Consider the following 11,190-nt stretch of genomic DNA (forward strand, 5'->3'; position numbering starts at 1 on the left):
ATACCAAAGCATGGAAATACATGAAAATATTAACAAAGATTAGATTTCCATCTCTTACAAGAGGCGGGGTAATCACTTCACCCATTTCTATGTGTGAACGTTGGGACCATATTGTTTTTTAGGCTTCTTTTCTCCTTTAAAGTTTTAATAATATGAGAAAAACTTTGTCCGAGATCATGGTAGTCAACATTCCCATGTCTCTCTCTCTCTCTCCTCTCATGTGAAAGAACATCTTTAATCCTTGTTTTGGGGAGAAAGTAGATATGGGGAACATTAGTGTAACATGCACTCCTGGACAAAGATAAAAATGACATCAAATGAAAATGAATACAAAAATGTCATCTTTCATTATTTTAAACACTTCCTCTACTCATTTCAAATTGAAATTGTTTCTAAAATGTGTCTAGTCCTTACTTCAAACAAGGACTTATTCACAAATAATAAAATATTATATTTCACTAAATATAGTGGCATCTAAATTATTCCTTAATCATATGTGAGGAGATTGTCTATCTAATAGTAAAATAATCTAACCACAAGCCCAATGGCTCCAATTTGATATGCACCATCAAGGCAAGACTCGATTGTCAATTTCAGAACATTCCAAGGGATACATTGCATTGCACTGCACAGCACAGCACAGCACATACATGAGACAAGCTATCGCATGCAAGCAAGGATTAAAGAATCGGAATTGAATCTGTTGTATCAGCAGATCCGGATTGAAATCAGCATAGACTGATACAACTCAACCAATCCCCTTTCAAAAACTAAGATTAAGGCATATATGGGCTGATTCTTCACCGAACCAAACTAATTTTGCTCTTGACTGATCCGTATCCTGATTTCGGTTTTTTAAACCTTGCATGCATACCTAGAGACACTCAAGTCTTCTTTGTTTCCGTGCAACTTGGTGCCAACCCACATAGCTTGACCTCTTCAATGTGTTTTTTCCTTTTTTTTTTTTGTTAAGAACTAAAGAACAATGCAACACCCTATAAATAAGAAGCCCTATGCATTTGCGAAATGTAGATGTATCCTATAAAACACTCCTACTTTTTTGCTCATGTGTTGATATGGCAAAAGTAATTCTAGATGGGCTCATCCATCTAAAGAGTTACCCATTGCTACCACACGTGAGGGTGACCTGATAATTTCAAGAGAATAAAAGAAAAACTCTACTCGTTCACATGTCTCTACGCCTAAACACAAGTAGGCATGAAAAGACTACACTATCCCAATCGACCCTTGCAATGAAATTAGGCCATTGGTCTATATATTGATACAGTGACCACACAAACGAATAACGTTCTCTTGCTATTTCAATTGTTGGATATCCTAAAAAATAGTGACTGGTCAGTGGTCCTATGTCAAAGTTCGGACACATATTCAACCTAATATGATATTTGTAACAACGTTATATTACCATACTATCGTGGTACGCCATTTAGTAGAAAATAATTGGTTTAATGCCTAACTGGAGAAACTTCATTTTTCTTTTCCATAGGAAAGGAATTTTTGGCAGGCTTATCTGGAAAACTTATTCAGATGACCAGCTGGTTTTGCGACATAGCCAGGTCCAGATCTGCCAAAACAAGAGTTAACCAAGTGGCAAAACAAAATACTAAAATTTTCAGAACTATGGAGGGGTGCATGAAACCTAAGGGGGTAACCATTGGCAAGAGACCTTCGTCTCAAGAAGCGTATGGTTTTGAGGCCACTCACATGGGTCGTTTAGTGCTCTTTACTGTTTTTTATGAAAGTTAAATGATTCTAATTCAATCTCCCTATGACCTGGTTCATACGATTGTGAGGTCAGTATAGATCTGTAGGACTAGTAAGTTCAAAGGCCTGGATACTCGTCGTTAAAAAACATGCCAATACAAGTACAATCGATAGAGAAGACAAAGACCTTGTTCTGTAGCCTCTCGGGAACATTTCGGAACACCTGCGTGATACACATTCCGACAACAACAACAATACCAAACAAACCAAATAATAAAAACAACAGTGTAGAAGACTCACCAGACCTGTCACCAGAGAACCAGCCTCTTTAATAACGTTGGATGTAGGAACACCTCCGAGTTAAGAACTAGTGGTGCACAGGACTAGCCCCATGCCTTTTAGGTTGTCAACTTAAGGGCCATTCTTCACGTTTACCATGAATAAGAGAGGGACTACAGATAGTATGTTTTCTTGTTTTGAGTTAAATTTCATCAATTTCCCGCATAAGCTTTGGGAAGTTCAATCCAAAAGAATTGTATCAAGCAGAAACCAAACCCAATCCAGTAAACATATGAAAAGAGAATGAGAGAGAAATTTACATTATTTACATTCAATTTCAATTAAGCAAGGTCTACTTCTGTTGTTAACTGTCTTGAACTAAATTGGTTGGCTCGCTCAAAACATATTTGGGCAGTTCATACTTTGCACCTGCAAAAACAGTTTTGTAAGAGAAAATTAATCAAGGAAAGAAGTTACAAAAGAATTGGACGGCATACAAAGAAACTACTGAAACCAAAGGATTACAAAAGAGAAGGTGGGATACCTCTCTCATCATAGCAGGTTGTCAAGTCAGCACTTGCAACGATGATACCTGCACTGTCCACAATTGCTTGTGCAAGACCTATATCAGCCTCAGCCGCGGCCCGAAGTGCATCCCAGATTTCTGGCAATAATGCAAAGGTTTTAACTTCACTTTTTCATTTCTTTATTGTTTCAATTAAAAAAGAGAAAAACTAAAAATGCTCAAAGGCCTGTCCGCAACCCCTAACAAGTTCAAGATAAGTTATTTTTGGACAGAATGAGAAACAACTACTACTGAACCTCTTTAATTCACACCCCCAAACACAACAAAAGCTAATAGAGTAACAAGAAATAGAAAGATCACAACAAATGAATCTTTTCCTTTTCCCATCCTTTCTCAAAAAATAAATAAAAGCTAGAATATGACAGAATATATAGTGCACGTGTCACACATTGGTTAGTGGAGGTACAATTGTACTAGAAATTCAAAAGAAAAAATAAATATATTCATCTGCTTGCATGGTTAATGAAGTCTAATAACAAAAGTGCAGGAACCAATTAATCATTAACTATATCTTTTGAGGCAACAATAGTTCCATGCAAAATAAAACGGTTCCTCAATTCTGTGCAGTCAAGTCAGTATCGGCCAATCCCGAAGCATACTTTCAATCTGAAATACAATGCATGTAAGACGAGTCCAAAACTCCATCAAAATGCATTCTAAGATTGGAGAATATAAAGTTAAAATTTAAGATCCCTTAAGTATCTTTAGTGCTGATTTAATTTCCTAGGACCTACCTTTGTCCCATCATGCAATCTATTCCTCTCAATTTGAAGTTAATACCCTCAAGTTTAAAAGGACCGAATGATCATCATGACATGATCAACGGTATGTTGCATCTACAAAAAAAAGAGGATTGCAACTAACACCATGAATTACCAGCACATGTCAAAAGACAGGCAACACTACCACAAGGTGCTCACTTCCAGTAAAAACCCTCACTCAACAACAATCACCCCCAATGTTCACAATTACATTTCAAATGGAGATGTGACACATGAATGTTTATTTTCATAAACAATTCTTCTTTACATGTCAGTCACTTGAAATTCAGATGCAAAATAAAGGAATCAAACAGCACTGTTTTCATCTTTACATATCAGTCACTTGAAATTCAGATGCCCAAAAAAAAAATCAAAAAGCACTGTTTTCAATATGAAAAGAAAACTTTGTCCACCTAAGGCTTTGTTTGGTTTCAAGGGAAGGGAAGTGAAAATTTTCAAACCTAAAAAGGAAATTTTTGTAATCATTACCCCACATGGTTATGTCACTAGCTCCAAGTCATCCATATTTGGTTATTAAATTTCACTTTACTTTGCATCTAAATCATTTGATTCAAAAAGCAAAATAAATATTACATCTAACGTATTAGTAGCTCCAGTCATCCATATTTGGTTATTAAATTTCACTTTACTTTGCATCTAAATCTCTTTGATTTGAAAAGTAAAATAAATATTACATCTAAAGTATCATTATATGGTAAGAAAATTAAGTAGTTAATATAACCATGTGGGGTAGTGATTACAACAATTTCTTTATTAGGCTTGAAAATTTTCACTTCTCTTCCCTTCGATTCCCCTTGCAACCAAACGGAGCCTAAAGATTTTAAACAAGACTATTAGCCTTCATATCTTAGGACAATCCAATTTGCAATAGGGGAAAATAAAATTTCCACATGCTTTTAGGCTTTAAAAGCCTAGTTGGAAGGATCATTCCTGTTGAGATCACTTATTCAGCCCTCAACTAAAGAGATATAAGTATCTTCATAATATTTTTTTGGTCTTTTATATGAAATACAGAACTATTAAACCAGACAACAAGGAACCACCATTCAATGCAACATAAATAAACTTAGAGAAGCAATCAACATCACCACAATGCAGTTGACAAGGATCTGGCTATCCCAAATTGATTGACTAGCGATCACCTATGAAAGAATTTCATAGTCACATTACCATCGCAACAAAAATATCAATGTTTATCCTTTTGACAGATCCCATCTCAAACCATTATTTCACCTTCTGAAGGCGTGCCCGATGCACGAGGCTCCTGCATGTGCGAGGTCCCGGGGGGGCGAGAACTACGTAGCGTTACCCCGAGAATTTCACCTTCTAAATACATTTATAAAACCATGTTAATTGATCTTTGAAAACCCTTGTTTCATCTTAATTTGGATACCAAATGCTTCCTACAAACATAAACATTCCTCAAACACCAAGCCCTAATTCTACTAAAATTCACACACTTATGCTCCTTTTTCTGCAATATTTGACCAGCTATCAACAACTGATCACCCATTTGTTAAAATCTCTCATCAACCTTTTCCTAAGAAATCCTGCACCAATAGGACCTCCTAGGTCCTCTTCTTTTAGATAGGAATAAACAAGGAAATTTTGAATGGGTGATTCTGCCAAAAAGGGGATGGAATTATTAGAAGATGGTCTGCAATACAAATGGAAGGAAGCAAAGAAAGTGAGGATTTTAATAAGCACTGAGTTTAGGGTTGAAAGGAAAACATGAAGGGACATGAAGAAGGTGAAGTCTGAGTTGTAGTTGGTTGGCTTAAGGTAAAACTATCTACAGGTCAATAAACCAGAAAGTACCTAGGATCTGTAAGGTGGAGATTTGGGTTTTGAAGAGGTTTCTTTTGAGGCACCAAAAAATAAAAGAGCAGGGCTACATGTGGCTAGAGATGGTCTTGAACAAATTTCTGCTAGCCATTGAGAGGTCCTGGAATAAGTGATAATTTGGTTAAATTTTGGTTAAGTATGGAGATTTTCAGGAAAAGCTGATCCCAGTTGGATTGGATACAAAGGATTGGCTGATCTGCGTCAACCGGTTCACTAGATTCGCAAGCCATGGCAATATTGATGTTTCACACACTAGATCAGCTGATCTATGTGGACCGGTTTATCCAAACCAATCAGGATTCATATCCCCCAGGAACAATTCAGGATCCAATATCGGTATTTATATCCTTGGAAGATTACATATAAGAACTTGAAATTAGCTAACAGAATGATGCGAGGTTAATTATATTACTTTAGCTTCTGTAAAACATTGAAGAATTAGCAGAGAATATATACCCCACTGAAAATAGGTCACATGATCTCTTCAATATATATAAATGTCCAAGTTCCCTACCAAAGTTCTAAAAACTGGACCAAAGTGACAGTCGAACCAAAAAGAAAAAATAAATAAATAAAAAACAGAGCCAGCCTCTTTCTTTGGTTTGGTTGAATGTTGACCAGGCCTTTCCAGATTGATCTTCAACTGGTTCTAAAAACTGTGTCCAACACTAGCCCCCACCATTATTTGGAATTCTAACCAAACAAGGATTTAACAAACCAACAAAATGAAAGCTAACAATACAACATCCTTAGTTTATCAAAAGAGGGGGGGGGGAGATAAACATCCTTAGCCAAATAAACTAAACCAAAAAGAGTAAGATAATGCTAAATAAAAATAATAATAAAAAAATAAATAAAAAAATAAATAATAAAAAATAAATAAACAAATTATGACTCAGCCAGAAGCTAAATACCATCACTACCGCATATACAAGACAAATCAAATAATGACCAAAACAGAAACCAGAATCCTACTCTTAATTTAGCTGAGCCCTATAATTTGACATTCCCTTCAACTTGATATTACTAGTCACACTAAAAGGTAGGACCAACTAAACCCAATAACCCACTTCCTTAGCAGTTAGCACTAAATGGTTTGCTCGACATGCACAATATCAGCCAAAGGCTTTCAGTCTCTTCTGGCTATTTAAGTAAAGTTTCAATTGGTTAATAAAAGAACCTACTCTGACATAGCCACAAAAGCTAAAGTTAAAAAATGATATTCACCTAAAATTCCGGAAAATGATTCGAGGCATGATAAACATGATACATTCAAATAGCGACAAACTTGAGGCAGTAAATGTACTTGACAAATCACAGCAACTGAGTAAACAAAGAGAAGGAAAGCAAGAAGCACATCATGATGGTTGATTTATGCAGTCATTCAATCCAACCACAAACACACAAACTCGATGGGATGGGTGAAGGAGGAAATATAGGTGGATAGATGGATTTAAAAACATAAATTAGAGAGAGAGAGAGAGAGAGAGAGAGAGAAACTAGATATTTATCTCTGCCTCATCATCAAGAAAGAAAGAATAACATTCTTAGCAGGTTATACACTTGGTGATGTATTCCCATACATTCTAAGGTGGAACATGTGTGGTAGCTAAGCTGTTATCTTTAGTTAAACAGACCATCTTCTGCTCAATTTCCCAATTAATGTTAGACCAGGTATGTATGCAAAGAATCAGCATTAACAATGCCGAAAATTAAACGAGCTATTGATTCTACCTCGTCAGGAAAAGGGAAAAAAAAAAAAACCTTTGCGGCCACCATAGTGAGGAGAGGTGTCCCAGAACTCATCGCGCATCTGCCTGAGCTGTGTCTCGGTTATTGGTTGCGGATGCTTCCAAGGCTTTGGCTTGCGAACCTTCTTGAAATTCTCTGTGAGAATCAAAGCAACCAACTTCTCTAGTAAGAAATGATCAGATACATAACTGTATCAACTATATATATTAGTCACTAATAATGTGTAGCTTTAAAAATATAGTAGGCTAGTAGCAACCACATTCATATAATTTTTTAAAACTCACGGGTTCTAATGAATCAAAGAACAGAAATCAATTTTTGTTACCAAAAAAAAAAAAAGAAAAGAAAAAAAGAGGCAAGGTCTAAAAGATCCAGTCCAACCATATAAACTGATGAGTAATTTGACTAACAAAGCAATTACTTGAGAAAGGTGAGCACTGTTTTCTCCCTCCATTTTTTTGGCTTTTTTTTTTTTTTTTGGGGGGGAGGTGGGGGAGGAGCTAATTTTTGAAAGCTTAATGCCAATATGTTCAAGAACTGAGCATCCAGGAGACTCAACATAAATAGAGGAACAACACAACTGTAAACTTAAATCATAATAGTAATGCAATATGAAGAGTACTTTCAAGCACTACTAACATAAGATATCAGTCTTGAATACAAATTTCTAGTATCATCTCATATATGAAGAATGAAAGTATTAGAAAGAAACTTTCAATGCTTAAGGATTCCTAGTCCCCCACCCCACCCAAAAAAAGGGAAACAAAGGGTAGTTTAAGGTAATGCAGGATCTATACGACATAGCAGACCATCCTCGCACCCCCGGGGGCCTTTCTCCCTCTATGATCTCTAGGCCTTAGTTGTTCCCCCAAGAATCTCATCAAACTTAATCACATTGTTGAGTTCACATAGAACTTTAAGTAAGGTTATCAAGTACTCTCAAGTCCAGTGGAGGATGGTTTTATGATTGGAACAGATGTCATAAGCAGTGTAATAAGGTTTGAAAAGTTCTTTGAAGCAGAAATTTAATTAGATTGCCTGTTGAGGTGATTCAGTTACAGCAGCAGGTTGGCTTTGAAACTGTAGTAATTGGACGTTGGTCATCTAATAAGAAACTAAGAGAGGGAAGATTCCTACCTCCAAATGTACCTCATTGCTCCCAAGGAGGCAAAAATAGTCAAAATTCCTAGTGGATGAGTTGACAAAACAAGGAGTTTTGAGGCAGTCATTATTTAAGGACCAAGCCTCCCTCCATCTTAGTTTTCTTATTTATGTAACAGTGCCTACCGTTAAGCTTTCACTTTTGGCCACACTGGGGTGTTCAAAAAGAAAAGATAGCACTACACCAGGACAAATAACGGTTGTACCTAATTAAGAGTCTCTAGTGACTCAAACAAGCTTGCACCTCTAGCACAACCACGAGGTACTGAGGCTTGAAAAAACAAATAACAATCCATATGGACCTCAAGCAAAAACTCTAAAACCACCACAAACAGAACATGGAGGCAACCTCAGAAACTCAAGCAGACGGAACAAGAAAATTACTGGCTGCAGAACACTGAAATTATGCCAGATCATATTTCTGTTTGCAAGTAAATTAACAGTCTAACAAGAACACCAATTATGGAAGAAACTTCATATCTTACTGATTACAAAGTAATCTCATCCATTAAGGTTGCCCACAGTGAGCAGATGCCAAAATGACAAGGCAAGGTCAAAATCCTGGTTAACAGCCTGATAAGACCAACCATTCGTTATATTATCCTAACGAGAATAATCTGAACTGCACATGGGTTTGGGTTCATAGCTGTCTAACAGCAGCCCCGTCAAAACATGTTACCTACGAAATTGAAAAGAGCCTGCTAAAGAATTAAATCTTCATGTTATAGTGAATTTACAGTTGCCTCGTCATCAGATAGTCTGGGAAAAACGATTCATTCCACGATTCCATAACACCTAAATGAAAACACGAATCCACAATGCAGGTGATGCCTTCTATCAACGAAAACCAAGAACCAATAAACAATAATTGAAGCACTCAGCCAAGTTCCTAATCAGTAATAAACAACAAACCAAATCAAGCGATTAAGTAACACACAGAATGCTCGTGCACTCGACTTGTTTTAGCTTTTTCTGTTTCTCAGTACAAAGAAACCATACACCGCAGAAATTCATTCAGCAACAAAACAATCGTAAGTGAAGAAAAAAGAAGTCAAAGATCGAACGAATTTCAATTTCAAATTCATCAAAACCTACAAAGCTGAGAGACGAAACCAAGAAACTCACCGTCTCCTTTCTTCTGCGATGATCCAGCGCAACCCATCTTGATGTGTTGGCAGAATCAGATCGACAGGAATCAAGCAAACGAACACTCAGACAATATTCATCAATAGAACTGAACCGAAGCACTGCTCAGTAAGCTGTAATCGTCAGAATTTTGTGGGAAATTGCAGGAGAACTCACAGTAATTTGCAGAGTTGTGTGGATGGAGAGATTGCAATTAAGAGAAGTTCAGATCGATTGAAAAAGAGAGGTCAAATATGGAAGGAGAAAGGATCAAAGGAAAGAAAAATCGGGGGAAGTACGAAACGAGGAGAGTAATCACTGGTGTGGTAGTCGATTCGTGAATCTGCCCTCGCGTGAATGAGTTTGGTTTCTTTTCTTTTTTTTTAACTCTTCCCACTAATTCTCCTCTCTCTAGTCTCCAAGTCTTCGACAACTCTCCACTCGATCTCAACGATGGCTGGAACGAGTGAGACTCGGCGCCGACTTCTTTTTCGTGATAAAATTAAGCAAACGACGCCACACTTCCCATTTTTTCCCACATGCGAATGCGACAGGAATGGAAGGGTAACGTGTCAAGCCGTCGGTTTGGTTTGGTTTGATTTGATTCGATTCGATTCAATAGATATTTTTTTGCATTTTTTGAAAGTGTTTTCAATGGGAGGAAGCCTGGACCCATTTGATAATGTTTCAAGGAACGCGTTTTTGCTGTTTCTGTTTCCAGAAACAACAGAAACGGAGCAAAAAGTGTTTGATAAAACTGTTTCGTTTCACTTATTTTTAGAAATAGAAATATAAATTTGTACTTATTTATGATTCAAGAAACGACCCGGCCGTTTCTAGAAACGATTTGTGGCAATTCTTTCACTGGTTACTATCGACTTCTAAAAACATGACTTATCAAACACCTTTAATTCCGTTTCTATTTCTATAAATGAAAATTTATGTTTCTGTCGTTTCTTGAAATAGAAACGGCAGAAACGTTATCAAACGGGCCCCTGGCATTAGTGCACGTGAAGCCAATAAGAATGTATGCAAAAGCATCAATAAGTGTGGCGTTTTTACCTTTCATAGGGGTGCATTGATCATTTCACTCTCCTATGTGACTAGGAATGTTTCTTTTCTTGATAGTTTTTTTCTTTCTTTTTATTTTCTATGAAAAAAAAAAATCTAAAAAATAGCGTGGCCTCTATGCCTTGACACAGTGAGGGCAAAATGACTATCTCATCTCTCATGAAAATGGACATTTTTTGCCCTTATTTATGCTTTTATTAATACTCCCATTGATCCATGTGTTGGTATAGGGGGACATGTGGCCTTTTAGGGACCTTCTTCCCTACCTTTTATATATTAGGTCAAACCAAAATCAATCAGGTCGATTTTAGTGATTTATCAATCTTCTTAAATTGCCCATTATTGATTGAGTTTCAAAGTTTGTGTGTCATGTGCTAGCGGGCATTATGTCTCTCTCTCTCTTTTCCTCCCTTTGAAATAACCCTCGTCTCTCTTTATGATGGCCCAATTTTGCACTTCATTGGTGTCACCTGCTAACATGTGTGGCACGTAGATAGTGTATCTATATCTCTCTCCCGTAAAATAATAACTATTTTGGGTTTCAGTTTTTATTAATTTCGGTCACTTAGCAATTAAACATCAAAATAAATACCAATTTGATAAGGAGTTCGCTTGGTCAGCTCGGTTTTTGGTCGGTTCTATGGTATCAGTCTGATTTTTTTACACCACTAATGCAACAGCTATGAAAAGAGAAAAAAGTTCTTTCTAAGAATATTTCGGTCATTTAAGTATGGGACCATATGGTTTTTTCTCCCTATGTGTTGGGAAAATAGGATAAGTTTATCTTGCTTGGGGTAGTTGAGGATGGAACGTGTTGGCCTGTTGGGTCATGAGCACAAGCCAATAAGCATGGAGGTTACCTCA

The 11,190-nt window shown here is 36.8% G+C and overlaps 1 protein-coding gene across 1 annotated transcript; it reads right to left on the reverse strand.

The window, feature by feature from the left end:
- Positions 1-2,178: 2,178 nt before the first annotated feature.
- On the reverse strand, positions 2,179-9,742 carry LOC122058947 (ubiquitin domain-containing protein 1-like). The gene is made up of 4 exons (XM_042621658.1): positions 9,256-9,742; positions 6,982-7,104; positions 2,549-2,668; positions 2,179-2,433 (listed from the first exon to the last, which is right to left on the reverse strand). The coding sequence occupies exons 1-4, from the start codon at positions 9,290-9,292 to the stop codon at positions 2,369-2,371; spliced, it is 345 nt and encodes a 114-aa protein (XP_042477592.1). The 5' UTR covers positions 9,293-9,742; the 3' UTR covers positions 2,179-2,368.
- Positions 9,743-11,190: the final 1,448 nt, after the last annotated feature.

Source organism: Macadamia integrifolia, chromosome 13 (assembly GCF_013358625.1).
Source record: "Macadamia integrifolia cultivar HAES 741 chromosome 13, SCU_Mint_v3, whole genome shotgun sequence".
Taxonomy (NCBI): domain Eukaryota; kingdom Viridiplantae; phylum Streptophyta; class Magnoliopsida; order Proteales; family Proteaceae; genus Macadamia; species Macadamia integrifolia.